General features: G+C 49.1%; 1 protein-coding gene across 5 annotated transcripts in view; it reads left to right on the forward strand.

Annotated features, from left to right (window-relative positions):
- The first annotated feature begins 668 nt into the window (after positions 1-668).
- The window catches only part of ATP2C2 (ATPase secretory pathway Ca2+ transporting 2), a 92,261-nt gene continuing 79,597 nt past the window's right edge, over positions 669-13,332 (forward strand). For 2 of the 5 annotated variants that reach the window (XM_033219172.1, XM_033219173.1), the window contains exon 1: positions 669-948. In XM_033219172.1, the coding sequence (XP_033075063.1) occupies positions 850-948 (99 nt within the window). In that variant the 5' untranslated portion in view covers positions 669-849. The remainder of the gene's footprint in view (positions 949-13,332) is intronic. The other 3 variants (XM_033219174.1, XM_033219171.1, XM_033219170.1) reach the window with 3 other exon arrangements.

A 13,332-nucleotide genomic window follows, 5' to 3' on the forward strand; every position in this document is an offset into this window, starting at 1 on the left:
CTGTACAGCACTGTCCGCTGGGGCCTCTCAGTGTCACTGTGAAGAAGGTCTATGGTGGTGGCCATTCTGCAGAGCAGTAAACCAAGGCGCACAAAATGTAAGAAACCTGCTCAGGTCCCGCCATGAGCAAGAGCGGCGCTCATCCTGCAGACGAGGACAGGAGGCCTGACCATCCCAGACCACGCAGGAGCCAAAGGCAGCAGGGCTGTCAGCCGCTCCTGTTCCCGGACTCACTCCCAGGGCCCTGGAGGTGGGGGTCTTAGCCTTCTGCTCCCTGCTTAATGACAGACTAGGTCGCCGAGGCTCAGAGAGGCCAGGTGACCCATCCAGCGTGCCCAGCCGCAGGTGTGAGTCTGAGTCAGCTCCAGCCACCTCGCTCCCGGCGCCTTAGAGCGGCCCACACTGGCTTCCTCAAGAGGATCACCTGGGGCTCCTTAAAAACCCAGCTCCCGGCGGCTCGAAACCCAATAACTGGGCAGGGAGGGGTCTGGGAATCCGGATTTTAAACCAGCGTTTGCTCCTCCACCTCCCCTCCTCCAGGTGATTCTGGGGATCTGCAAGTGTGGGAAACAGCCCGAGCCCTGAGGCGACGCAGCCGCTCCCTGGGCCTTCGCTGGCCAGTCGGCGCTGTCCCCGGGGTCCTGGGGTCTCAGGCGAGCTGGCGGGGCGGGGCCAGGTGAGCCTACACCTCCCTGTGCGCAGCCCCGCCCCGGGGGCGGGGCCTCACCTGCCGCGGGCAGGTAGACAGCTCCCTGGTAACCGGGTCTGGCCCAGTTGCTTGGGCGCGCTCAGCCATCCCGGGCCTCGCCGGGGACCGAAGGAGGCAGGTAGCGCCTGCGCCCGCTCACCATGGTCGAGGGACGCGTCTCCAAGTTCCTGAAGAAACTCGGCTTCTCGGGTGGGGGCCGCCAGTACCAGGCGCTGGAAAAGGACGAGGAAGAAGCCTTGGTGAGTCCGGGCGACCCCGCGCCGGGCGTGCGACCCGACCCCCCATCCCCTCTGTCGTAACCGTCCCCGACCCGAGACCCCGCGTTCGCGCTGCGATTCGCGAACTCGTCCTCCTCCCCTGGTTCCGGAAAGAAGGCGTCCTCACAGCAGCCACGCTCTCATGTGTGCTCTGGCTCAGGGAGCTCAGCGTTGAACCCTCACGTGAACCCATTTTGCAGATGAGAAACTGAGGCCGAGAGTGGTCAAGTATATTGCCTAACGGGCACGGAGCTAGGAAGTGACCTGGCTGGGAACTTAACCTAGGTTTCTGTGACTCCGGGGAACTAAAATTCCTGGGTCTCCAGCTCTTCGGCTGCTTCATGGATTTTTAAAACTTAAATTGGAAAATAAAATTAGAGGGATGCAAAAAACAAAAGATTGCTGAACTGTTGTGGCAATAATAGAAAGCAAAGTTGGAGCTGAGGGACCTCCCAGCCTCATTTCCTACAGGCAGGCACTTTTAGAAAGCCATCCAGAGCTGTCAGCCTGCTTTGCAACCTCCAGGGGACCCGCTGGGGTAAAGCAGCAGGGTGCCAGGGCAGGGCGGTTCATGAGGGAACAAAGTGGCAGGGTTGTCAAAGCCCCTCCTGTTCCTCGGATTCTTGGAAGCCAGTGGTTTAAGCCAGGCTTGAGGGTGACCCAACACCCTTCTTTTCAGCTTCGCAAACAGAACTCCTTGCATGCTTTAAGGGCAAGGGGGCACTGAATTTCTGCAGAGCGTTTCTTTGCACGCCAGAGGGTCGTTGCACTTTTTTTTTTCATTTAAGCTTAAGCAGTCATTCAAAAATACCATTTCTGAACAAGACCCCTGGGTTGCTAATGAGAAATATGACTTGGCAATAGCCTTTGACCAGTGAGAGGAAACTTCAAAGGTACAATTACCTTTTAATAATAATAATAATAAAAAGCTGAAAAAATATTTGACTTAAAATTTTATTTTTTTCTCCCAAAGAATACTAATGGTCAAAACATTTTGTTTGTGAGATTAAGTATTCGTGCTTTTTAAAGATAGTGTTTCGGACTTTTTAAAAATAGTGTTTTATACATCCCTGTTGATGTAAGAATTCTGGTGTTAGGGTGGTAGACCACAGGACCACGTAACTAGCAGTTTTTGAACAATCGCGATTTTTCTGAAGTGGCGTGTTAATATTGATAGGATATAGAGTTCAATTAATTTGCTGTGATCTATTTTTCTACTTGTGTGATACGTTCTGCTAAAGGAGTTTGAAGTTTATTTGCCAACACAGGTTGCCTTTCCTACGTTGCCATTCCTGTTTTTTCCTTTCCATCTTTGGATGGTTGCATCAGGCCAGGTATTTTTCAAACCCTCCTGATGTGTAGTTGGTTACCATCAGGTTTCATAGGATGGCCAGGAATGCAGGTGCACGGATGATGTAACCTCAAGGGAGATGCTGGGGAGAGTTTGATCTCTGTGCCAGGTGGACTTCATCCCTCCAAAGCTTTGCAGAAGAGTTCTCAAAGGTCCGACAGGTGTTGAGCCGGTCTGTTGGTATGCTCTCCCACCTGGCTGTGGACCGGGGTGCTCTCAGCAGCATCCTGAGGCCTGGGGTGCGTGACGATGGGCAGTGTGCTGCACCAGGAGGCTGGGGATACCAGCAGCCGGCATCAAAGGCCAGCTGAGAAATAAGACACGCTGTCTCCAGAGGAGCGTTGTGCAAACCCAAGAAGTAACAATGAAAATGGATGGGAAGTGTGAGGAGGGAGGGAGGTGCGGAAGCCGGGAGGCTGGGCCAGGCACTCACTTCCTGCCAGGTCAGCTCAGACCTGAACACCTCCTTTCCTCTCCTACTCGTGTCCTCTGGTTGAAACACCTTTCTCCCAGGGTTTGGAAAGGAGGCAATGTGTGTTGAAGTGATCACTTCTACAATAGTTGGAACCGTCTTTTATGAGCACTAATTATATGCCACATCCAGGATGCCTGTAGGAGGCCTCTGAGCCCTCCCCTCACCCAGCCACTTTGACCAGTTACACCAGTTCTAATAGTGAGTGTTACTGAGAACCTGCTGTGTCTTCTCTTGGGCCTCTTACCTCCAAGATAAGTTTTACTGTCATCATGTGATCAATGAGGATGTGAAGCTCCTAGTGGGGCCACTTTCATTTGCTCAGTGAGCACTTCCTGACAACCAGTTTTGCCAGCCGCCGAGGATACAGGTATGTACAAAAAAAAGTTCATAGAGGAGGCCAACAGTCAACTGAGAAACCAGGAGATGCTTTATTTGAGACCCAGTGGTCTTAGGTGCACTGGAGAATCAGAGTAGAGGACCAGATAGAAGACTGGTGGTTAAGAGGGGGAACTGGAGACTGGATTTCAGCATTTCCAGGAATGGAAAGAAAGGTGTTTGAGCCAGGCGCAGTGGCTCATGCCTGTAATCCCCACACTTTGGAAGACTGAGGTAGGAGGGTCACTTGAACCCCAGAGTTCAAGACCAGCCTGGGCAACATAGCCAGATGCCATCTCTGCAAAAAATTCAAAAAATTAGGCATAGTGGTGTGCACCTGTGGTTCTAGCTGCTCACGAAGCTGAAGCAGGATTGCTTGCACCTGGAGGTCAAGGCGGCAGTTAACTGATCATGCCACTGTGCTCCAACCTGGGCAACACAGTGAGACCCTGTCTCAAAACAAAACAACAACAAAAAGAAAGGTCTTTGAGAGGCCTCTTTAATTTAGTTACTAGAAAAACTTTCTCACTGCTGACCTGAACATTAAGGTGAGGAAGAGATTGGACCAGAAATTCCTGCTTCCCAGGTGACTCAGCGCTGACTCCGGAGGAAGCTGCCTCTGCCCCTCAGGGCTCCCATCTCTTAACTGAGGCAGGTATAGCCCCAACCCACTGCCTTCCTGGCTGGTGAGCAGATTCATCCTTCTGGGCTCTGCAGGGTGAGGCTTGGATCCCAACCGACACATGTAGTGACCACTCATCTAATCAACCTAGATTCATGGAGAGGGGCTCCCTCTGTGTGTCAAGTGGGTGCTACAGGCAGGGGCTGTTAAGGATGCACCGCTCCCTGCCCTCAGGTATCCCATCCGGGAGGCAGAGACAGGCACCCAGCAACAGGTCACAGTTCACTGTTTAATGCCGATGTGTCAGAGCTGGGAGAAAGACGTGATGTTTAAGATGAATAGGAGTGGCAAAGAGTGAGCTGGATGAAGGGCAGGGGTTGGCAGCGAGTTCTAGACAAAAGAGGGAGAGGCGTTGGGGTTGGTTGGATGAGACTGCAGAGGAGGGTCGTACGGAGCCTTGTCAGAGTGTGGCCTTTATCCCTGGAGCAATGGGGGATCGTGGGAGGGTTTTAAGTCAAGACATGACAGTCACTCATTTATTCACAGATGGGCCAAACATTAGAACTGATAAAACAGGCACAGTCAGATTTGTGTTTTTAAGAGACTACACTTGGTTACCGGAAAAGAGTATATGCATGGGAATTCTGAGGCTCATGCACACACAACCTTCACCCAAGGCTTGCCCAAACTCACAGATCATTAGTGTTTCTCAGAATTTAGCAACGTGTGGGCATCTTCTTAAATAAATGTACTGAAACCCCACAGTGTTTTGTTTGTTTGTTTTGAGACAGAGTCTTGCCCTGTCACCTAGGCTGGAGTGCAGTGGTGTGATCTTGGCTCACTGCAGCCTCTGCCTCCCAGATTCTCCTGCCTCAGCTTCCCAAGTAGCTGCGATTACAGGCACCCGCCACCACACCCAGCTAATTTTTGTGTTTTTAGTAGAGATGGGGTTTTACCATGTTGGCCAGGCTGGTCTCAAACTCCTGACCTCATGATTCACCCGCCTCAGCCTCCCAAAGTGCTGGGATTACAGGCATGAGACACCGCACCTGGCCAGTGTTGTCTTAAATGATTTGTATGAAAGTGTGACTTCCAGTAACTATAAACATAAAACCTGTAATAAACATAACTGTTTGCTTATAACTCAATTATAAAATCAATTTAGGCCGGTCGCAGTGACTCACCCCTGTTTTCCCAGCACTTTGGGAGGCTGAGGTGGGTGGATCACTTGAGTCCAGGAGTTCAAGACCGACCTGGCCAATATGGTGAAACCTCTCTCTACTAAAAATAGAAAAATTAGCCGAGCATGGTGGCAGGTGCCTGTAATCCCAGCTACTGGGGAGGCTGAGGCAGATAATCCCTAGAACCCAGGAGGTGGAGGTTGCAGTGAGCCGATATCACAACACTGCACTCCAGCCTGGAAGACAGAGCGAGACTCCCTCTCAAAAGGAAAAAAAAAGGCCGGGCGTGGTGGCTCAAGCTTGTACCCAGCACTTTGGGAGGCTGAGACGGGCGGATCATGAGGTCAGGAGATCGAGACCATCCTGGCTAACACGGTGAAACCCCGTCTCTACTAAAAAATACAAAAAACTAGCCGGGTAAGGTGGCGGGCGCCTGTAGTCCCAGCTACTCCGGAGGCTGAGGCAGGAGAATGGCGTAAACCCGGGAGGCGGAGCTTGCAGTGAGCTGAGATCCGGCCACTGCACTCCAGCCTGGGCGACAGAGCCAGACTCCGTCTCAAAAAAAAAGTTATAATAAAATTATAAAGTACAAATAGAACAGCCTTATTTTGATATATTGGTGATGTTCCATTAAAACTCAATCAGGCTAGGCACGGTGGCTCACACCTATAATCCCAGCATTTTGGGCAGCCGAGGCAGGTGGATCACCTGAGATCAGGAGTTTGAGACCAGTCTAGCCAACATGGCGACACCCCATCTCTACTAAAAATACAAAAATTAGCGAGTGTAGTAGTGGGTGCCTGTAACCCCAGCTACTCAGAGGGGTGAGGCAGGAGAATCACTTGAATGCAGGAGGTGGAGTTTGCAGTGAGCCAAGATTGCGCCACTATACTCCAGCCTGGGTGACAGAGCAAGACTCCATGTCAAAAAACAGAAAAAAAAGACACTGGAAACCAAAGCCTTTTTTGAATCTCGTCTCAGAAATGAGATCTCATAACTTCTGCCATATTCTATTCATTTGATGTAAGTCTAGGTCTAGTCTACACTCAAAGGGAAGGGGTTACACAGGCCATGGGTACTGGGAGGGAGTGATGACTGGGGACCGCCTTAAAGGCTGCCCATTGGGATAGTAGAAAGAAGTATTTCCTTAAATGATGTCATTCACATTTAAAAAAACAAAAAAAAACCCTAGAACCACATCTGACATGTCATCTGCTCACTAGTTATCTGTTTTGGTTAGTGTTTTCATTCATCTTGAGTTCTGTTCTTTAAACACTTTTGGACTTTTGATTTTGAAAATGCTGATGCTGAGAATGTCTGCTAACATGTGTGTGTACAAAATGACATTTACATTTGTCAGGAATTTGTTTGCTAGTTTAGGATAATCAGACTCAAACTCAAGTCCAACTGCCAGCAAGCAGCCTGCGAATGCCAATTTTGAAGGCTGTCATCTGATTACCATAGAACTGGCTCATTCACTTGAAGATAATGTTAGTGTTAGGCGTTGTTAAGAGTATGTCTTCATTTGGTGTCTATTTGTGTTTACTACTACACTTAGTGCTCATTGACTGTGGCAGCTGCTATTTACAAAGACTGGATTCATGTAATGCACCTGCTTGCAACGTGACTACACTTCTCAATATTTAGGTGTCTTAGAGTTTTCTCATCGATTCCACAGTTGTGCACTGTATGATGACTCAATTCTCCTGCTAACCTTTCTCTCTGAGCCATTGAAGCTTTCAGTGGGTATCAGCCTTCACTCGGACGCTACAGTGTGTGCTGTGGTCGTTGTCATGGATGCAAATGTGCATGCTGGTGTTATGTCACAGTCCTTAGTTGTAAGTTGCCTCCCACCCCGGAAGGTCTGTGTTAATCAGACAGTCATTGAAACACTTTCAACATTAGTAAGTCCTCAGAAAACTTGAAGGCTCTGAAGATGGCATCCCAGAAACCCTGCCCCCAATCACAAGCTTTTTAAATTAAGGGTAAAGAATCCTAGAGTCCCAAACTCCTAGGGAGGGAAAGTTCCTAGAAGGAACTTCCAGTGTGTTAAATGGTTGCTGCTTGGTGGCCATCATATTAGGGGTGGGGACTGGGAGCTGATGGGTGGTCCTGTGTTTTTTATTTGTGTGCACACAAGTTGTTTGTAGATTCGGTATTTCTCCTAAATCAGAGACCATCTGGATGAGAACACAGGCAACTGCTATATCTTCAAGGGTAGACATTCAGCTGCTGTTTCTCTTTCATGGACAAAGAAATACAAGTTATGAAAGATGCAAGAGTTTGGGTTTTATTCCCACCCCACCTAATAATCTATCAAAAAGGAGAAAAAGGGAAGTAGCAGAAAGCTTGTTCAGGGACCTCAAAAATCATGTAGAGTGTTTAGATGAACCTGTCCAAGTCAGATGTTGAGATGGATGGTATTTGGATGGTTGTTTGAGGGTTAATATAGACACCTGGTAAAAAGGACTTGTCTCGTATCAGATATGATGAAAACAAAAACTTGAAAACAAGAAATGAGATACTCAAAATATTTAAAAATGCCCATGAGTAGAGGTTTGTTTACACGCATTCTGGGATATCTAGGTAACAGAATTCTCACAGGCACTGGAACTGATGCTGTGGAAGAATATGTAATGACACAGTGGACGGCTAAGATTCTATCTAAGATTTTTAACATGAAAAACGTCAAACACAGCTCGGCACAGTGGCTCACGCTTGTAATCCCAGCACTTTGGGAGGCCCAGGTGGGTGGATCACATGAGGTCAGGAGTTGGAGACCAGCCTGACCAACATGGTGAAACCTCGTCTCTACTAAAAATACAAAATTGGTCGGGTGTGGTGGCATGCACCTGTAATCCCAGCTACTTGGGAGGCTAAGGCAGAAGAATCACTTGAATCAGGGAGGCAAAGGTTGCAGTGAGCCAAGATCATACCCTGCACTCCAGCCTGGGTGACAGAGCAAGACTCTGTCAAAAAAAAAAAAAAAAAGAAAGAAAGAAAAAGAAAAATGTCAAACATACAGAAAAACAGAAGGACTAGACATCTGTCTGCTCACCCACGTGGATTCCATGATTGTTTTGCCATCTTTGCCCTGCATGATGCATCATTCAGTGGAAACAGGTGGTCGTAATTTCTTTTGGAAAAAACAAACTTTTACAATGTGCAAATAATCTGGAAAAAGATCATTTTGAGCGGTTTTTTTATCTTGGGATGACAGATTTTCTTCTTTGTAATTTTGTGCATTTTCCAAATTTCCAGCCACAAATATGGTTTAATTTTGTAGCCAGGAAAAAAAGGACATGTGAAAAATAAAGAGGAAGTTTGAACAAAAGAAGGGGAGAGAAAGGATTGTGGGCTTTTAGGTCTGTGTTGCCTTTCAGGGCTGGGTGGGCATAGCTGGGTGGGAGTGGTTCTATAAACAGCATTATTAGACAAGAATCCAGATCCCCGGGGGGGGTGCCGTGTAGAGCGGTGCCAGCCCAGCACTTGGGGTGCCAGTGGGAGAAAGAGGATGGGATGGGAGGGGGGGTCTGTATGTGGCCATTTGGGGGCTCTTGCAACCCCTTGGGGCTTCCCAACACAGAGGTAAGTAATTTGGGTCGGTGCACTGCAGACTTCCACAGGGGAGTTGGTAGTGACCAAGGGCAAAGAGGAAAGGTCTCTGGTTCAAGGAAGGCAGGTAAGGCGATGAGGCTGACTTGAGGGCAGGACTGGCTACAGAATTCATGGAGCAGACTGCCAATAGCAGGAAGACACTTGTTGCTATCTTCTATGATCTCTCCCTTGACTGTCCTGGTGACTTCCACTTGCTATAGATTGTTGTTCTCCACCACACAAGGGATTACTACTGGGTGAGTGTAGACCAAGCATGTTCAACCCGCAGCCCAAGGTAGCTTTGAATGCAACCCGACACAAATTCGTCAACTTTCTTAACACATGATGAGACTTTTTTGCAATTTATTTATTTATTTAGCTCATCAGCTATCATGAATATTAGTGTATTTTATGTGTGGCCCAAGACAATTCTTCTTCCAATGTGGCCCAGGGAAGCCAAAAGATTGGACACCCCTTGTGTAGGCCTTCCCGGTTGTCCCTCATCGGGGACGGCGGTCGTGGCCACTGGGTGGAGTTGGGGAGATGCCAAGCCCCGGGTACACATCATCCCATGGGACTAAATTTCCACATCCATATTCAGATCCAATGATTACGCATTTCAAGATGGCAGCTTGGAGCATGAAGCTTCAAGCCCAACACCTGTCCTGCACAGGGATCTCTGTGCAGCTGTACTGGCCTCATGCCCATGAGGCTGGCCCTCCTGAAGGGTTCTTGTCGGAGAGGAAACATCCAATCCATACCTTCCCTGTGGACTGTCAGCGGTTCTTCTCAATTGTCCTGGGGTTAACCTGGATCTGTGGATACTGCAGGGGCTAATAATCCCAGCACCTCTGGTCTCTAAGGCGTCTCACATGATGGTGATAAGAACACGGGAGACTTAGTAGTAGAAGTCGTGTGCTAAGACTGAGTGAGTAGTGGAAATCGTGTGCTAAGTTTCAGCGAGTAGTGGAGGCTGTGTGCTAAGTCTCAGCGAGTAGTGGAAGCTCTGTGCTAAGTTTCAGCGAGTAGTGGAGGCTGTGTGCTAAGTCTCAGCGAGTAGTGGAAGCCGTGTGCTAAGTCTCAGCAAGTAGTGGAAGCCGTGTGCTAAGTCTCAGCGAGCTGGTAGGAGCTTTTAATCCAGATCAGCTGTCTTCCCTCTCCCTGCCTGGAAGGTGGAGTGGGCTGGAGAGGCATCTTTGTTGCCAATGAATGTGAATCCCAAAGTTGTCCAGCCAGCTGCCCTTGCTGGAGACTCCACTTCCTCACAGCTCATTCATTGTCTCAGTTCTGGAGGCCAGAAGTCTGAGAGCAAGGTGCCAGGAGGGCTGGTTCCTCCGAAGGCCTCTCTGCTTGGTTTGCAGGTGGCTGCCATCCCCCTGTGCCCTCATACGGTTGTTCCCTGCGTGTGTCTGCATCCTAATCCGCTCCTTTTATGTGGACACCAGTCGTATTGGATTAAGGCCGCACCAATGACATCATTTAGCTGTAGTGACCTCTTTAAAGGCCCTGTCTCCAAGTACAGTCACTTTCTGAGGACATGGGGTGTGGGGTTTAGGGCTTCAGCCTGGGAATGGTGGGGGGGTTGGACAACTCAGTCCAACACCATGTTCTGTGTGGAAATTGACTTGAAAGGTATTTTTTTCTTTGAGGAACTGTGAGCCACAAGGAGAAAATGCGTGATTGTCTCTTGAGGCTGCAGCCCCTCTGGAAATGTTTATCACCTCTGCTGTCTGCCCCAAGTCCTCAGGTAGGAGATGTGGGGACGGTGCCCCTCTAGCCGGACCATATTCCTATGACCTTCCCTAAGACTCCTTGTGGCCTGTTGGAGAGAAGAGAGCCCAGCAGAGGACGTGTTGTTTGGCCCACCTTGAAACTCAAGTGCAAACAGAAACAGGGAAGAGAAGGGCCCAAGATCTGTGATTGCAGAGATCCAGGGGGAAGAGATGACAGGCAGGCACTGCACCCCACTTTCCTATGCCAAACCACGGATGCCGACTACCAGGCTAACTAGAACTGCTTATTTCACCCCCATGTACCTCTCAGGAACCTCCCTGTCTTTGCCTCTCCAGCTGGACTGAATCTGGGGGCTCTGGGTGTAGGGGAAGGAGTGTTGGCCTGAGTGGCCCCTCTTAACCAGGAGCCACTGGTGTAGGGTAGATGGGGCCCATCCCTCGCCGGCCACATGGATTTAGGCAGGTGTCATCTTTCCACATTCCTGTGTCCTGGTGTGAAAGTGGAGGTGTTGGGTGCAAGAATGGAGGGCAGCGTTGGGTTCCCCTTCTGACGGCTAGGTTCCTCCTCCCCTCCCCCCTCCCCCTCCCCCTTCCCTACCTCCCTTCCCCTCCCCCTGCCTCCCTCCCCCTGCCTCCCTCCCCCCCTCCCCCTCCCCCTACCTTCCCCACCTTCCCCTCCCCCTCCTTCCTCCCCCCTCCCCGCTCCTTTCCTTTTCTTTCCTTTCCTTTCCTGATAGGGTCTTACTCTGCTATGCAGGCGGAGTGCAGTGGTGCAATCATGGCTCTCTGCAGCCTCAACCTTCCTGGGCTCAAGTGATCCTCCCACCTCCTGAATAGCTGGGAATACAAACGCACACAACCATGCCTGGCTAATTTTTGTACAGATGGGCTTTTGCTAAGCTGCCCAGGCTGGTCTTGAACTCCTGGGCTCAAGAGATCTGTCCACCGCGGTCTCCCAAAGTGTTGGATTACAGGTGTGAGCCACTTGGTGCCTGACTGATTCTTTCTTTTGATGACATGTCCTCCAAGTGTGGGCTGGAGACCAACAGCATGAGCATCACCTGGGAGCTTGCCAGAAATGCAGAATCTCAGGTTCTACCCTGGAACTACAGAATCAGAAACTCTGGGCTGGATCCCAGCAATCTGAGACTCAGCAAGCCCCCCGCGGGGTTCTGAGGCTCCCTGGAGTGTGAGCACTGCTGCTCTGGATGATTAGCTTCTCTGTGTGTCTCAGACCCATCCTCCTGTTTGCCAGCCCCTCTTGCAGATACTAGAGACAAAAGAGTGAGCAAAGCGCCAATCCTACTGAGTGGGGCTCATGTGCTGGTGGGGAAGGAAGATGTCTATCAAATAATTACTCCAGTGAGTACATAATTACACACTGAGATAAGCCCCAGGAAGGAAAGCAGAGCATGTAAGAAAGAAGGTAGGCGTGACCTGGGTGTGGGGGTTGGGTGGGAATGCTACTGTTAAAGTCCAGTGCCATCTGTGAAGACTTCCTGGAGGAGATGGCAGAAACTCAGAGAGCTAAGCTTTGCATTTGGGCTACACGTGCTCCTGCATTTATTATTTTTCTTTTTTATATCAGCCACATTTTGTGGACCCTGGAGCCTACAGCCTGACCTGTCGTAGATTTCAGGAAAGATAAGCTAACCTCCCTCCCCTGTGATCCGGGAGGTGCCTCTGCCCCAGGGAAAGTCTATAAACAGTCAGTCTCCTTCAGCAACACGTATCTCACCAGGCTTTCTCCTCCCTCTACCCCCTCCCCCAGATATCAGCATACTGAAATTTGAGTGACAGTTTTGCCTTCACTTATTATTGAATTCTGCTAATAGTAGTTGCTATTTATCTACTATCTTGTGTGAACCAGGAATTGTATGGTTTTTTTCCTTCTTTTCCTGTCTATACTTGTCTTAATTTTTTTTTCATAAACCATAAATAAAGATTGGCACGATTTAAAATTCCTCCTTCACTCTCCCACTTTATGGATCCTATTTTCCCCCCTGACTTGGGGTTGGGGGAGGCGCAGGGAGGAAGGTCCTGTTTGTTTCTGATCAATTTGTGGTAATCAGGTTACTGTTTGGGTGTTCTTGGCCCCTTTTCTGTGCAAGTCTAGAGAGGCTGCAGGATTGTGGTTTCGAGCACGGAAGTCTACAGCCCAGGCTGCCTGGATGCAAATTCTAGTTCTGCCATTCGCCAGCTGTGAGACCTCAGGCAAACTTAATTTTTCCCTGCCTCTGTTTGTTCTTCTGTACAGTGGGGTAGTAACTAACTGCACATACATCAGGGGGTCTGTTGGGGAATGGAGCCATTTAATATACATCAAGCATGTAAGGTAGCACCTGATCATGGTGATTTTTATTAGTAATAATTATTTAATTATTAGTAATTATTATTATACAACTATAGGCTGGGCGTGGTGGCTCACGCCTGTAATCCCAGTACTTTGAGAAGCTGAGGCAGGTGGATCATGAGGTCAGGAGTTTGAGATCAGCCCAGCCAACATAGTGAAACCTCATCTCTACTAAAAATACAAAAATTAGCCATGTGTGGTGGCACGCGCCTTAATCCCAGCTACTCAGGAGGCTGAGGCAGGAGAAGTGCTTGAACCTGGGAAGTGGAGGTTACAGTGAGCCAAGATCACGCCACTGCACTCCAGCCTGGATGACAGAGCAAGACTCTGTCTTGAAAAAAAGAAAAAATATTTTTAAAAAGTATTATACAACTACATAAGCGTCTTTCCCCTCACTGATTCTTGCTGGGCCCACTCTTCTGCCTGCTCCATGCTCCCATATTCCCGCAGTGCATGTGAGTGAACACATCTTCCATGGTGGTATAGGCATTTGTATTTAACCCATTTCCTGCCGACAGTTAGTTGGTTTCCTTTTTTGGTTTTTAGAACAATGTTATAATGAATATCTATGGATAGACCACATAGTTTTGAATCCTTACAAAAATCCCTGTAGAAATCTGAGGCTTAGAAAATGAAGTAATTTGCCCAGGGTCACACAACTCTTCATGGAATTGGGCCC

Source organism: Trachypithecus francoisi, unplaced genomic scaffold (genome assembly GCF_009764315.1).
Source record: "Trachypithecus francoisi isolate TF-2019V2 unplaced genomic scaffold, Tfra_2.0 Lachesis_group10, whole genome shotgun sequence".
NCBI lineage: Eukaryota > Metazoa > Chordata > Mammalia > Primates > Cercopithecidae > Trachypithecus > Trachypithecus francoisi.